Source organism: Brachionichthys hirsutus, chromosome 20, assembly GCF_040956055.1.
Source record: "Brachionichthys hirsutus isolate HB-005 chromosome 20, CSIRO-AGI_Bhir_v1, whole genome shotgun sequence".
In the NCBI taxonomy this organism is placed as follows: domain Eukaryota; kingdom Metazoa; phylum Chordata; class Actinopteri; order Lophiiformes; family Brachionichthyidae; genus Brachionichthys; species Brachionichthys hirsutus.
In genome coordinates this window covers 10,628,864-10,644,345 of record NC_090916.1, presented here as the reverse complement: position 1 = coordinate 10,644,345, position 15,482 = coordinate 10,628,864, and the positions used below count along the sequence as shown (strand labels likewise).

Sequence of the window (15,482 nt, the reverse complement as noted above, 5' to 3'; positions counted from 1 at the left end):
AGGTGCTGTGGAGGGTATCTGAGATGTTCATGAGTCCACCTGGGTCTGCATAAAGAGCAGACCCACAGACCCCGCCCACCCGGGCCACAGACTGTTTGTCCCACCCACAGACCCCACCCACCCGGGCCACAGACTGTTTGTCCCGCCCCCATCAGGGAGGCGGTTCAGGACAATAAGAAGCAGCACCACGAGGCTCAGGAACAGCTTCTTCCCCCGAGCTGTGAAAGCAGTCGTTCCCTCGTAGCGATCTGGGACTCGGAATGGACGCTCTGAGCCTGTCCCACTTGGGATGCTCGGTGCCTGTCCCACTGGGGACACTCTGTTCCTGTCCCGCTGGGGACGCTCTGTTCCTGTCCCGCTGGGGACGCTCTGTTCCTGTCCCGCTGGGGACGCTCGGTGCCTGTCCCGCTGGGGACGCTCTGTTCCTGTCCCGCTGGGGACACTCGGTGCCTGTCCCGCTGGGGACGCTCTGTTCCTGTCCCGCTGGGGACGCTCAGTTCCTGTCCCGCTGGGGACACTCGGTGCCTGTCCCGCTGGGGACGCTCTGTTCCTGTCCCGCTGGGGACGCTCTGTTCCTGTCCCTCTGGGGACGCTCTGTTCCTGTCCCGCTGGGGACGCTCTGTGCCTGTCCCGCTGAGGACGCTCTGTTCCTGTCCCGCTGGGGACGCTCTGTGCCTGTCCCGCTGAGGACGCTCTGTTCCTGTCCCGCTGGGGACGCTCTGTTCCTGTCCCGCTGGGGACGCTCTGTTCCTGTCCCGCTGGGGACGCTCTGTTCCTGTCCCGCTGGGGACGCTCTGTTCCTGTCCCTCTGGGGACGCTCTGTTCCTGTCCCGCTGGGGACGCTCTGTTCCTGTCCCTCTGGGGACGCTCTGTTCCTGTCCCGCTGCGCTGCTGTTGCTGATTTGCACTATTGTTGGCTGATTCTCATTCTCTCTGTGTATATATTGTTGCTTTAAGAGAGATTTTGTTTTTCGTTATGTTCCGATGTGTGCCTTAAGCCGTGGACCGTCACACGATTTTATTATGTTAGCATAATGACAATAAAGAATCTTGAATATCTTGAATATCTTGAATGTCTCCTGAAGCCTCGTTCACGTCTGTGGCTGTTGCGGTTTTTACTCTGTCACTCCAGTTTGGTTCAGGGCGGTTCAGAGCTTAGTGGACTGTGTTCAGCTTGGCGATTGGTGACTATGTGGAAGTACTCTTGTCGGGGTAAGGCCTAGTCTGCATCTACTGCATCTAACCTGCAAGGAGGCCACTGTTGCAGCTGCAGGGAGAATCTGCTGCATCGGCCCACGGCTGTGAGTGTGTTTATGAGAATGCTTCTTCTGCTCTAACTTGTGCTGTGCATGTTTGTGTGCATTAAGAACTGGGAGCGATGCGAGAAGGGCATCAATACGTCAGTGGAGAAGCTCAGGGCCTTCAAGAGGAATCTGTCTGTGCCGCTGCCAGACCACCACGAGGAGCTGCATTCAGAGCAAATCAGATGCAAGGTGAGGAGAACCTAAAGGCCCTCCTAGCACCTATGGGCAGCTTTGGTTTGAAATAAAGATGCAGTGGGTTCATTCTGACCGGCAGTAAAGGGGCTACAAGTACAAATTAGATCATTTCCTCTCACATCCTGAAGGTGTTCCGTTGACACATTTTAACGAAATCCTTGTGAGTCTGAAATAAGTCGAGGCTTTTCTTTTTTCTACACAAAAGTCACACACTCAAGATGTTTCCCCCTCAAGCTTGCTGCGTCATATTAACATGGCCCAAGAACCAGTACCCCAGTTTTATTTAGGTTTAATAACAGGAAGTTCTTGGTCATCCAGGAGTTAATGTCCTTAAGGCACGTCTGAAGTCTAACCAACTGATCGACTTTGTCTGGCTGAACGGACAGGTACAATTGAGTATCGTCTGCATAGCAGTGGAAATTTATGCTCTGTTTCTTAATAATGTTACCTTAGGGAAGCATATACAGCGTGAATAGAATAGGTCCAAGCACTGAACCCTGTGGAACTCCATATTTAACTTCAGTGTACGTAGAGGATTCATCATGAACACGTACAAACTGAAATCTATCAGATAAATATGATCTAAACCAGTTCAATGCAGATCCTCTAACACCAACAGATTGTTCCAGCCTCTGTAACAGAATAGGTCCAAGCACTGAACCCTGTGGAACTCCACATTTAACTTCAGTGTACGTAGAAGATTCATCATGAACACGTACAAACTGAAATCTATCAGATAAATATGATCTAAACCAGTTCAATGCAGATCCTCTAACACCAACAGATTGTTCCAGCCTCTGCAACAGAATCTGATGATCTATTGTGTCAAAGGCTGCACTGAGATCTAATAAAATAAGCACGGAGACAAGTCCATTATCAGACGCTATTAAAGGTCATTGGTGACTTTAACTAATGCTGTCTCTGTGCTATGATGAGCTCTGAAACACGACTGGAAAACCTCAAATAACTGATTGTCTTGTAAGAATTCCTTAGATTTTCTTCTGGCAGGGTGTTCAATGGGTTAGTTAGCTCACATGACTTCGCCCTGAATGTAGCTGCTATGTTTTTCTGTAATTTATCAATTTATGCTACATGTATTTTGCTCTTTCATGCCTTGCTCATTACTTTTACTCAACTCTATTCATTATATATACGGTTGTAAAAGCTTTAGCTGTGCTCTTTTTATCCTGCAGCAGAGACAGGGTCGGCCTCAACAGGCTTGTCTGAGTTCAATACAGTCGTCCCTCGATATAATGCGGTTCATTTTCCACGACTTCGCTACTTTGCGGAGTTTTTTAGTGCAATTTCAGATTTCCTTTTTGCACTTGAATGCGCTTTGAAACGGCGCAAGACCAAGGGGCGCGGTCGGAGGAACTGTGAAATACGCGCGAGTTGCTATTAATCATTTCTCATGTGTTCAACCTCGTAGGTTGATCATTAAAATTAAATTCGTTATTTCTAAAAGCTATCATGTTTATTTGTTAAGCGTTTGTTTTATAGCGCTCTTATTCTCTGTGTAAAAAGAGGCTTTTATTTTGTAGGAGCATAAACGTCACGTCCCTTTTGGGTTTTGTTTCTTCCTGTTGATACATGTAGCCGCTGCCGTTCCGCTGTGCTAAGCTATCCAATAAAGCAGCATGAGAGGCTAAAGACAGCACGAGTAGAATATTTGTTCTTCTGCACTCCAAGCGGCTCTTTCCTCGACCTGCACGCCTTAACATTATTAACAGGAAAACGTTTACTGTACGTACTATATATTTATATTCCTCAAACAAATGTTTAGTTCTGAAAAGGTTCTGATCTTTGGTTTCATTCTATAATACTGAAACAATCTATTTAGATTAATGCCTGCCTGTTAAACGTGTATAAAGTGTGTGGTGAGGGGTTTTACAGCCTTAAAACATTTATGTACATGTATAATAATTAAAATAAATAAAGATCACTACATTGCGGATTTCACTTATTGCGGGTTATTTTTGGAACGTAACCCCCGCGGAAAATGAGGGACTACTGTATATGATAATCCCTCATCTCGTCATGTGGGTGCAGGAGCTGCAGAGCAGTGTGGAGGGCTGGACTGATGACCTTGCTTTCTTATTCCAACTGAGGGACTCCTTGGAGGGCGTGGTCAATGCAGATGACATCACAGTCCTGCAGAAACGCCTCCAGCTGCTACAGCGTCAATGGGAGGAGGTCTGCCACCAGGTAGGCTCACACAGGTCACATGAACAGGATCTGGTTTTTAAGGGCTTGTGGTATTTTAGTTCCCTCGTATGTTATCTGTGCTATTTCTAAATGACTATTTATTATGAATAAAACATCAAATTATCATATAACTTTTCTATTTCTTTTTCTTTTTCATCCTCCTCCCTCCTCTGGCCTTGCCTCCTCAGCTCTCCCTGCGCCGGCAGCAGGTGAGCGAGAAGCTGAATGAGTGGGCGGTGTTCAACGAGAAGAACAAGGAGCTGTGTGAGTGGCTCACCCAGATGGAGAGCAAAGTCTCTCAGAACGGAGACATCAGCATTGAGGAGATGATTGAGAAGCTACGCAAGGTAATGCGTGTTGCGAGCACGCAGTGGTGTTCGCTGTGCAGTGATTGTACGTTTCTGGCAATAAGGCTCTCACTTTTAAGCAGTTTCCTCCACGCCACACTCCCACCTCCCTGTGTTGACCTGCTTCATCTCTCCCAGGACTACCAGGAGGAGATTGGTGTAGCTCAGGAGAACAAGCAGCAGTTGCAGGCTATTGGTGAACGCCTGGCCAGGGCCAGCCAGGATAGCAAGGCTGCCGAGATCCGCAGCAAGCTCAGCAAAGTCAATGAGCGCTGGCAACACCTGCTGGACCTGATCATAGCCAGGTAAGAGCTTAAAACTCTAGAAAACGGATTCCCATGCTGCATCACTCCTCGTTTTGGAGAGGGGCTTTGATTGTTTCTGCATCTTTTTATCACCATGGTATCCATCGTTACATACACACATGATGGCAAATTCATTTTCCCACAAAACTGCTGTTGCATTTCCTGGCTTGGGGCGGGACTGAGATCGTTCATAATCCTCAAGCTCCTTCAAACCTTGCACTCTGGAAACCTCTTACCAGAGTTAGACCCAATCTTCCTTTTTGTGTACATTGCATATGAATAAAATAAAATACAAATTGCCGTCTCGCCCACCCGGCGGGCTGGCATCTCCTTCAAGCTCTGGTCCTCTACCAGAGGCCCGGGAGCTTGAGGGTTCTGCACAGGATATTAGCGCTCTTCGGAGTGTCAGACGTTGTCTCTGATATCTGCTGGAGCCGTGCCCCACGGTGCCCCTCGTGCCCTGATCACTACTGGAGCTGTGCCCCCAGCTTGGGGGCTACTGCCCCCCGTTCCCTGATCACTACTGGAGCCATGCTCCCAGCTTGGGGGCTACTGCCCCTCGTGCCCTGATCACTGCTGGAGCCATGCTCCCAGCTTGGGGGCTACTGCCCCTAGTGCCCCCATCACTGCTGGAGCCATGCTCCCAGCTTGGGGGCTACGGCCCCTCGTGCCCTGATTACTACTGGAGCAGTGCCCCCAGCTTGGGTGTTACTGCCCCTCGTGCCCTGATCACTACTGGAGCCATGCACCCAGCTTGGGGGGAACTGCTCCTCGTGCCCTGATCACTACTGGAGCCGTGCACCCAGCTTGGGGGGGACTGCTCCTCGTGCCCTGATCACTACTGGAGCAATGCTCCCAGCTTGGGGGGAACTGCTCCTCATGCCCTGATCACTACTGGAGCCATGCACCCAGCTTGGGGGCTACTGCCCCTCGTGCCCTGATATCTGCTGGAGCCATGCCCCCAGCTTGGGGGCTACTGCCCCTCGTGCCCTGATATCTGCTGGAGCCATGCCCCCAGCTTGGGGGCTACTGCCCTTCGTGCCCTGATCACTACTGGAGCCATGCTCCCAGCTTGGGGGCTACTGCCCTTCGTGCCCTGATCACTACTGGAGCCATGCTCCCAGCTTGGGGGGAACTGCTCCTCATGCCCTGATCACTACTGGAGCCATGCTCCCAGCTTGTGGGGAACTGCCCCTCGTGCCCTGATCACTACTGGAGCCGTGCACCCAGCTTGGGGGGAACTGCTCCTCATGCCCTGATCACTACTGGAGCCATGCTCCCAGCTTGGGGGGAACTGCTCCTCATGCCCTGATCACTACTGGAGCCGTGCACCCAGCTTGGGGGGAACTGCTCCTCGTGCCCTGGTCACTACTGGAGCCGTGCACCCAGCTTGGGGGCTACTGCCCCTAGTGCCCCGATCACTCCCCACACGTTCTCCAGCTCTTCCTTCAGCTCTTGGTATTTCTCGAGCTTCTTGTACTCTTATTTTCCTGCCATCGCTCAAGATCGCTACATCCATCACTCCCGCTGTCTCCTGACGCTTGTCCACCACCACCATGTCAGGCTGGTTGGACCAGTCACCAGTTTATCGGTCTGGATCTGGAAGTCCCTCAGGATCTTTGCTCGATTGTTCTCAACCCCCGTTGGAGGTGTTCTCCATCTGGACTCTGGGGTCTCCAGTCCGTATTCGATACAGATGTTCATGAACACTATGCCCACAACCTGGTTATGGCGTGCCTTGCCTGCCAGCATCTGACCCCCTGCTGTGATGTGCTGCATTGTCTCGGGGGCTTCTTTGCCCAGCCTGCACCGGGGGTTCTTTCTGGTGTGGTCGACCCCGGCCCCGACACAATTACGCCAACATCACCCCGGTGTGACAACAAGTGGAACCAGAAAAACACAACCAGCAGCACAGCTCCAAACTTTACCCAGGCCGTTTCAAACATGAATCAAAGAGGGCAAAAGAGACGGACCGGGCGATGCTGCTTTTATTGCTGCCGACAGGCCACCCTTTTCTGTTGAGGATAATGTGGGACACCTAAGCCCCGTTACAAGCTCAGTGTCCTAGTAGCACTCCAGAAGATGGGTGAGGTGTAGCTCCATCAGAGAGAGATTCATGATAGGGACCTGTTTAATATGCTGCTGAGAAGATACCCCAGAAGATGGGATATTTCTCCATCAGATACATTTCAGCTATAGCTGCACCAGATACATTTAATTTAATTTAAAAACTGTACTTTTGAATTCAAACAAATGGTGGTAACTTCAATAAACTACAAGTTAAAAAGAGGCATGGAAATGTCTTTTTTTTGTGTCGAAAACGTATCGAACCAAACTGAGTTTTGTGTATCGTTGCACCCCTAGTAGTTACATATTATTAATATAATTGTAGGCATGTAAATTGATATTTATCTGGTGCGTAGGAACCAATTAATCTAGTTTACATTCATTCTTATGGGAAATATAGTTTCGGTTTTCAAACGAACTAATTATGGACAAGGATGGCAGTAGTGTGGGGGGTGAGGGAGGGGCGCAGACAATTGATTTTTCGAAGCTGGAAATAGGCAGTCTGGGTGATGTTATTGATGTGCGATTGGAAGGATAATGTGCTGTCAAGGAATGACACCCAGACTCTTAACCTGAGGGAGCGGTGAGACGGAGGAGTTATCAATATATCAATAATAATCAATATAACCCCTCCCTGAGCTGCCACCTTATCGTGGTGGAGGGGTTTGCGTGTCCCATTGATCCTTTATGCCCCTGGTAGGGTCACCCATGACAAATAGGTCCTAGGGGAGGGACCAGACAAAGGGTTGCTCAAAAACCCCTCATGATGAATAAAATAATTGGTCCTGGGCTTCCCTCGCCCGGACGCGGGTCACCGGGGCCCCCTCCTGGAGCCAGGCCTGGGGGTGGGGAACGATGGCGAGTGCCTGGTGGCTGGGCCTTCACCCATGGGGCCCGGTCGGGAACAGCCCGAAGAGGCAACGTGGGCCCTCCTTCCCGTGGACTGGACTTGCGGCCGCATGTCTTGGACACTCGGGTGAAGAGAGGGGCGGAGCTGTCAACCGATCATCACCTGGTGGGGAGTCAACTCCAATGGTGGGGGAGGATGCCGGACAGATCTGGCAGGCCCAAACGTATTGTGAGGGTCTGTTGGGAACGTCTGGCAGAATCTCCTGTCAGAGCTTCAACCATGTACCGGGAGAGGCAGGGGACATTGAGTCTGAGTGGACCATGTTTCGTGCCTCCATTGTTGAAGCGGCCGGTCGGTGCTGTGGCCGTAAGGTGGTCGGTGCCTGTCGTGGCGGAAATTCCCGAACCTCTATGTGGACACCGGTGGTGAGGGATGCCGTCAAGCTGAAGAAGGAGTCCCATCAGGCCTTTTTGGCCTGTGGGACTCCGGAGGCAGCAGACAGGTACCGACAGTCCAAGCGGGGCGCAGCTACCGCGGTTGCTGAGGCAAAAACCCGGGCATGGGAGGAGTTCGGTGAGGCCATGGAAAACGACTTCCGGACGGCTTCGAAGAGGTTCTGGACCATCATCCGGCTTCTCAGGAGGGGGAAGCAGCGCACGGTCAACACTGTGTATGGTGGGGATGGTGCGCTGCTGACCTCGACTCAAGACGTCGTAGATCGGTGGAGGGACTACTTCGAAGACCTCCTCAATCCCACCGACATGCCTTCCAGTGAGGAAACAGGGCCTGGGGACTCGTGGGTGGGCTCCTCCATCTCTGGGTCTGAGGTTGCTGATGTAGTCAAAAAACTGCTTGGTGGCCCCAGGGGTGGATGAGATCCGCCCAGAGTTCTTTAAGGCTCTGGATGTTGTAGGGCTGGCGTGGTTGACACGACTCTGCAACGTCGCATGGACATCGGGGGCAGTGCCTCTGGATTGGCAGACCGGGGTGGTGGTCCCTCTTTATAAGAAGGGGGACCGGAGGGTGTGTTCCAACTACAGAGGGATCACACTCCTCAGCCTCCCCGGTAAGGTCTATTCAGGGGTACTGGAGAGGAGGATCCGCCGGATAGTCCAACCTCAGATTCAGGAGGAGCAATGTGGTTTTGCCCAACAAGTCCACATGTGTTTTGTGGATTTGCAGAAGGCATTCGACCGTGTCCCTCGGGGAGTCCCTATAGGACCTGTGCCGGAGCTTGGTCCACATTGCCGGCAATAAGTTGGACAGAATTTCTAGGTGCAGCCGGGGCGTTGAGGGGGTTTGGTTTGGTGACCTCAGGATTGGGTCGCTGCTTTTTGCAGACGACGTGATCCTGTTGGCTTCATCAGGCCACGCCCTCCAGCTCTCACTGGATCGGTTTGCAGCCGCATGTGAAGCGGCCGGGATGAGAATCAGCACCTCCAAACCCGAGGCCATGGTTCTCAGCCGGAAAAGGGTGGAGTGTACCCTCCGGGTCGGGGAGGAGATCCTGCCCCAAGTGGAGGAGTTCAAGTCTTGTTCACGAGTGAGGGAAGGATGGAGCGAGAGATCGACAGACGGATCGGTGCAGCGTCTGCAGTGATGCGGGGTCTGCACAGATCCGTCGTGGTGAAGAGAGAGCTGAGCCGAAAGGTGAAGCTCTCGATTTACCGGTCGATCTTCTTTCCTACCCTCACCTACGGTTACGAGCTTTGGGTAGTGACCCAAAGAACGAGATCGTGGGTACAAGCGGCTGAAATGAGCTTCCTCCGTGGGGGGGCTGGGCTCTCCCTTAGAGATAGGGTGAGAAGTCTGGGCTTCCCTGCTTAGGCTGCTGCCCCCGCGACCCGGCCGCGGATAAGCGGATGACGATGGATGGATGGATGGATGGATGGATATATAATATAAACTTGGCTCTATGTTGTCTCAGAGTGAGCTGACGCAGACTCGAACTCTAACCGGCTGTTTCCCTGTGTATGAAACACAGACAGCTGCTGTCTTTATCCCCTCTATCCCCTAAAAACAGCAGGAGAGAGGAGAAAATCTGGGCTTTTATTTTGGGGGTTCTTCTGTTAACTTGTTCCGGAGTCTATATTTTGGTCTGTTGTATAGTATTTAGTAGCACAGCTAGTAGCACAGCTACTTTTTTAAGTTCAGGTGGATGGAACCTTCAACCTTTATTGTGTTCACACCAGCTCTGTGTGTGTTTGATGTGTGCTGCTCTGACACGCACCAGCTCTGTGTGTGTTTGATGTGTGCTGCTCTGACACGCACCGGCTCTGTGTGTGTTTGATGTGTGCTGCTCTGACATGCACCGGCTCTGTGTGTGTTTGATGTGTGCTGCTCTGACACACACCAGCTCTGTGTGTGTTTGATGTGTGCTGCTCTGACACGCACCAGCTTTGTGTGTGTTTGATGTGTGCTGCTCTGACACGCACCAGCTCTGTGTGTGTTTGATGTGTGCTGCTCTGACACGCACCGGCTCTGTGTGTGTTTGATGTGTGCTGCTCTGACACGCACCAGCTCTGTGTGTGTTTGATGTGTGCTGCTCTGACACACACCGGCTCTGTGTGTGTTTGATGTGTGCTGCTCTGACACGCACCAGCTCTGTGTGTGTTTGATGTGTGCTGCTCTGACACGCACCAGCTCTGTGTGTGTTTGATGTCTGCTGCTCTGACACGCACCGGCTCTGTGTGTGTTTGATGTGTGCTGCTCTGACACGCACCAGCTCTGTGTGTGTTTGATGTGTGCTGCTCTGACACGCACCAGCTCTGTGTGTGTTTGATGTGTGCTGCTCTGACACGCACCAGCTCTGTGTGTGTTTGATGTGTGCTGCTCTGACACGCACCAGCTCTGTGTGTGTTTGATGTGTGCTGCTCTGACACGCACCAGCTCTGTGTGTGTTTGATGTGTGCTGCTCTGACACGCACCAGCTCTGTGTGTGTTTGATGTGTGCTGCTCTGACACGCACCAGCTCTGTGTGTGTTTGATGTGTGCTGCTCTGACACGCACCGGCTCTGTGTGTGTTTGATGTGTGCTGCTCTGACACACACCAGCTCTGTGGCACATGCCTCTGACTGCAAGTCTTTTTTTAGAAGCAGCAACACTTGTCACTCAGGCCATCAGACACACACACGCTGATGCCTGTGTGAGGCTCTATTTTTTTTAACCTTGGAGAGCAACAGTTGTGCCGCCCCTCCACTAGCTGCACCCTGTTGGACACCAGGCTTTATATATACCCATGTGGAGCACACAGACCAGAGAGAAGAGTTTAGACAGGAATGCTTCCTGATGTTTACGTTGTCTTCGGGAATTCCACGGCCCATGGTTTTGGATTTAAGGATGGATGACGCAGCAGGATGCCAGAAGGAGCAGGATCTGCCCGACTGTGACTGTGACATCAGCAGGCAGGACAAACCTCACAGCTAAATGCTCGATCTGTGGGGCAAACGACACTCCAGTCCAGCAACTGCTAAGCTAGTTTTCTCATGCTTCAGATTGAATGCGTTGTGTTGATTTGTTGTAAGATAGCTTTATTAACCAGATTAAGCATTTGAGTTTCAGGATAAGCTTTCTTGTTCTGGCCCCTGGATCTGCTTTAATTATAAATATGTCTAAGAAAAGCATGTGATCTCTTCTGCTTCTGTTCCACCAGGGTGAAGAAGTTGAGGGAGACCCTGGTGGCTGTGCAGCAGTTAGATAAAAACATGAGCAGCCTTCGATCATGGCTGGCGCACATCGAGACAGAGCTGTCCAGACCCATTGTCTACGACACCTGCGACGACCAGGAGATCCAGAGGAAGCTCAGCCAGCAGCAGGCAAGTGGGAGCTGAATGAACAGGCCTGGGCTGCAGAAACACGAAGCAGGAACATTTATTAATGTCCTTGTAGCACTTTAAAGCATACCACATTCATTGCATAAGAGACATGTTTACCTATATAACATATTAACAGCCTGTTATACACACTGGCACACCTAATAACAGAGATAGCACAGACTCTGCCTCACTGGAAGACTTTCAGTGTGAGTATAAATACTAAATAATTCCAGAACAACATGACTCAACTCAAATGGGTAGAAAACAAGTGACACGGCGATCACATCGTGACTCGTGCATCTCCGTCTGTTCAGGGGAGCCCAGCCCCAGAGCCACTATAAGTGTGTGTCCTGCTCTAAATGTGGACTGGATCCTGAGACCCCACTGACCTCGTCCTTCTGCAGAACTGCAGTGTTAGCTAACACCCATTGACTGTCCCTTAGCACACTCTATGCTAGCAGAATACATTTGCAAAAACATTTTAATAAATTTTCAGTATGGAAGGCGCTCGAGTCCTACATAAAATAAAGCAAATGAACATGGGGGGGACATTTGACCTTGAAGTGATTATTGTGTTTGCTTTGCAGGAGCTGCAGAGGGACATTGAGAAACACAGCACAGGCGTGGCCTCGGTGCTAAATCTGTGTGAGGTCCTGCTGCACGACTGTGACGCCTGCTCCACGGAGACGGAGTGCGACTCCATCCAGCAGGCCACCAGAGGGCTGGACCGACGCTGGAGGAACATCTGTGCCATGTCCATGGAGCGGAGGCTGAAGTCTGTGTTTCTATAAAGAAGCGTCCTTTAGTCATACATCTACAGATGCATTTAATACCAAACGTACGTCAATCAATCAATATATGTGTCTTCTGTGCAGGATTGAGGAAACATGGAGGTTGTGGCAGAAGTTTCTGGACGACTACTCCAGATTTGAGGATTGGCTGAAGGCCTCAGAGAGAACAGCGGCTCTGCCCAACTCCTCTGGAGTTCTTTATACTGTCGCGAAAGAGGAGCTCAAGAAGTTTGAGGTTTGTCTAATGTTGCTGCCGCTACACATTTATGTATTGTACAGTATACATGACTTCATCGGGAGATCAAAATGCGTTTTTGTTTTCTTGCATCTCCTGCCAAATACTGGTCCGTACGAACATGAATAAATGTATAAACAGAGTTGATCTCTGCTCGGGAGTGGAAACGAAGCTAAGAGTCTGCTCTGGTCTGCTCAGCTGCTGCAGTCGATCACATGCAAATTCCTGCTAGCCGCCTCTCTGGCGGGGCCAATGGGCTCTGCACTGTTTGCCCTGGATTTGAAAGTTCATTTTAAGCTCCAACATGAGATGCTTCCTTAATAATTGCGAAGATATTTAATTTCTTTATTTTCTTTCTGCTGTTTGTTCTTTTATGCATGCACACAGGAAATTAGAAAGCATGTGAAATAACTGCTAAAACATTTTTTGCATCTGTATTGTAGGCCTTTCAGCGTCAGGTGCAGGAACACCTGACCCAGCTGGAGCTCATCAACAAACAGTACCGACGCCTGGCCCGGGAGAACCGCACCGACTCCTCCTGCCACCTCAGAGAAATGGTGCATGATGGGAACAGGCGATGGGATCATCTTCAGAAGAGGGTAGCTGCCATCCTGCGCAGACTGAAGGTAACATTTGCAGAGACCAGCGTTTCTCAAATAGCGGGGCGCCCCGGTGCGATGCCGGGTATAACCCTCCGAGGAGCATGCTTTTCTTTTGCCGGTGTACTCGACTAAAGTGTAATTGCACATCCACTACAGTAGGTAGCAGTGGCGCGTTCGTTGTCAGAGCAGCTACCCGTCACTCATCAGGTAAAACTCCTGGAGGTGTCATCTGGCCGTGGCTTCCAGATGTTCTCCAACATGTCCATGAGAAAAAACTCCCAATATTCAGTGTTAGATTCTCAGTGAAGCCCGAGCTCAGGTTCCTCACCAACATGTCCATGAGAAAGAACTCCCAATATTCAGTGTTAGATCCTCAGTGAAGCCCGAGTTCAGGTTCCTCACCAACATGTCCATGAGAAAGAACTCCCAATATTCAGTGTTAGATCCTCAGTGAAGCCCGAGCTCAGGTTCCTCACCAACATGTCCATGAGAAAGAACTCCCAATATTCAGTGTTAGATCCTCAGTGAAGCCCGAGTTCAGGTTCCTCACCAACATGTCCATGAGAAAGAACTCCCAATATTTAGTGTTGGATCCTCAGTGAAGCCCGAGCTCAGGTTCCTCACCAACATGTCCATGAGAAAGAACTCCCAATATTCAGTGTTAGATCCTCAGTGAAGCCCGGGTTCAGGTTCCTCACCAACATGTCCATGAGAAAGATCCAATATTCAGTGTTAGATCCTCAGTGAAGCCCGAGTTCAGGTTCCTCACCAACATGTCCATGAGAAAGATCCAATATTCAGTGTTAGATTCTCAGTGAAGCCCGAGTTCAGGTTCCTCACCAACATGTCCATGAGAAAGATCCAATATTCAGTGTTAGATTCTCAGTGAAGCCCGAGTTCAGGTTCCTCACCAACATGTCCATGAGAAAGAACTCCCAATATTCAGTGTTAGATCCTCAGTGAAGCCCGAGTTCAGGTTCCTCACCAACATGTCCATGAGAAAGATCCAATATTCAGTGTTAGATCCTCAGTGAAGCCCGAGTTCGGGTTCCTCACCAACATGTCCATGAGAAAGAACTCCCAATATTCAGTGTTGGATCCTCAGTGAAGCCCGAGCTCAGGTTCCTCACCAACATGTCCATGAGAAAGAACTCCCAATATTCAGTGTTGGATCCTCAGTGAAGCCCGAGCTCAGGTTCCTCACCAACATGTCCATGAGAAAGAACTCCCAATATTCAGTGTTAGATCCTCAGTGAAGCCCGAGTTCAGGTTCCTCACCAACATGTCCATGAGAAAGATCCAATATTCAGTGTTAGATCCTCAGTGAAGCCCGAGTTCAGGTTCCTCACCAACATGTCCATGAGAAAGATCCAATATTCAGTGTTAGATTCTCAGTGAAGCCCGAGTTCAGGTTCCTCACCAACATGTCCATGAGAAAGATCCAATATTCAGTGTTAGATTCTCAGTGAAGCCCGAGTTCAGGTTCCTCACCAACATGTCCATGAGAAAGAACTCCCAATATTCAGTGTTAGATCCTCAGTGAAGCCCGAGTTCAGGTTCCTCACCAACATGTCCATGAGAAAGATCCAATATTCAGTGTTAGATCCTCAGTGAAGCCCGAGTTTGGGTTCCTCACCAACATGTCCATGAGAAAGAACTCCCAATATTCAGTGTTGGATCCTCAGTGAAGCCCGAGCTCAGGTTCCTCACCAACATGTCCATGGGAAAGAACTCCCAATATTCAGTGTTAGATCCTCAGTGAAGCCCGAGTTCAGGTTCCTCACCAACATGTCCATGAGAAAGATCCAATATTCAGTGTTAGATCCTCAGTGAAGCCCGAGTTCAGGTTCCTCACCAACATGTCCATGAGAAAGATCCAATATTCAGTGTTAGATTCTCAGTGAAGCCCGAGTTCAGGTTCCTCACCAACATGTCCATGAGAAAGATCCAATATTCAGTGTTAGATCCTCAGTGAAGCCCGAGTTCAGGTTCCTCACCAACATGTCCATGAGAAAGAACTCCTAATATTCAGTGTTAGAAACTAGATTTCTTTAAACATTTAATTAATGTTAACTATTTCTTTTTTTGTGAATAATTGCTTTAATTGAGTTCATGAATCCAGTGGGACCTCTGTTATAATCCCAAAAGAGGGCACTTTAACTTGATGATTACTAAGACGAGGAGACAGACGGAGGTAGCGAGACAACCGGAAGCTAAGACGAGGAGATAGACGGAGGTAGCGAGACAACCGGAAGCTAAGACGAGGAGACAGACGGAGGTAGCGAGACAACCGGAAACTAAGACGAGGAGAGAGACGGAGGTAGCGAGACAACCGGAAGCTAAGACGAGGAGACAGACGGAGGTAGCGAGACAACCGGAAGCTAAGACGAGGAGAGAGACGGAGGTAGCGAGACAACCGGAAGCTAAGACGAGTAGAGAGACTGAGGTAGCGAGACAACCGGAAGCTAAGACGAGGAGAGAGACGGAGGTAGCGAGACAACCGGAAGCTAAGACGAGGAGACAGACGGAGGTAGCGAGACAACCGGAAGCTAAGACGAGGAGACAGATGGAGGTAGCGAGACAACCGGAAACTAAGACGAGGAGAGAGACTGAGGTAGCGAGACAACCGGAAGCTAAGACGAGGAGAGAGACGGAGGTAACGAGACAACCGGAAGCTAAGACGAGGAGACAGACGGAGGTAGCGAGACAACCGGAAGCTAAGACGAGGAGACAGACGGAGGTAGCGAGACAACCGGAAGCTAAGAC

At 50.3% G+C, this 15,482-nt stretch overlaps 1 protein-coding gene across 1 annotated transcript in view; it reads left to right on the top strand.

Annotated features, from left to right (window-relative positions):
- Nucleotides 1-15,482, top strand: part of syne1a (spectrin repeat containing, nuclear envelope 1a) — a 169,835-nt gene that overhangs the window by 142,271 nt on the left and 12,082 nt on the right. The window contains exons 95-102 of the mRNA XM_068754152.1: nt 1,368-1,493; nt 3,549-3,704; nt 3,893-4,051; nt 4,190-4,356; nt 10,926-11,088; nt 11,676-11,863; nt 11,964-12,114; nt 12,558-12,740. Of these exons, the coding sequence (XP_068610253.1) occupies nt 1,368-1,493; nt 3,549-3,704; nt 3,893-4,051; nt 4,190-4,356; nt 10,926-11,088; nt 11,676-11,863; nt 11,964-12,114; nt 12,558-12,740 (1,293 nt within the window). The remainder of the gene's footprint in view (nt 1-1,367; nt 1,494-3,548; nt 3,705-3,892; nt 4,052-4,189; nt 4,357-10,925; nt 11,089-11,675; nt 11,864-11,963; nt 12,115-12,557; nt 12,741-15,482) is intronic.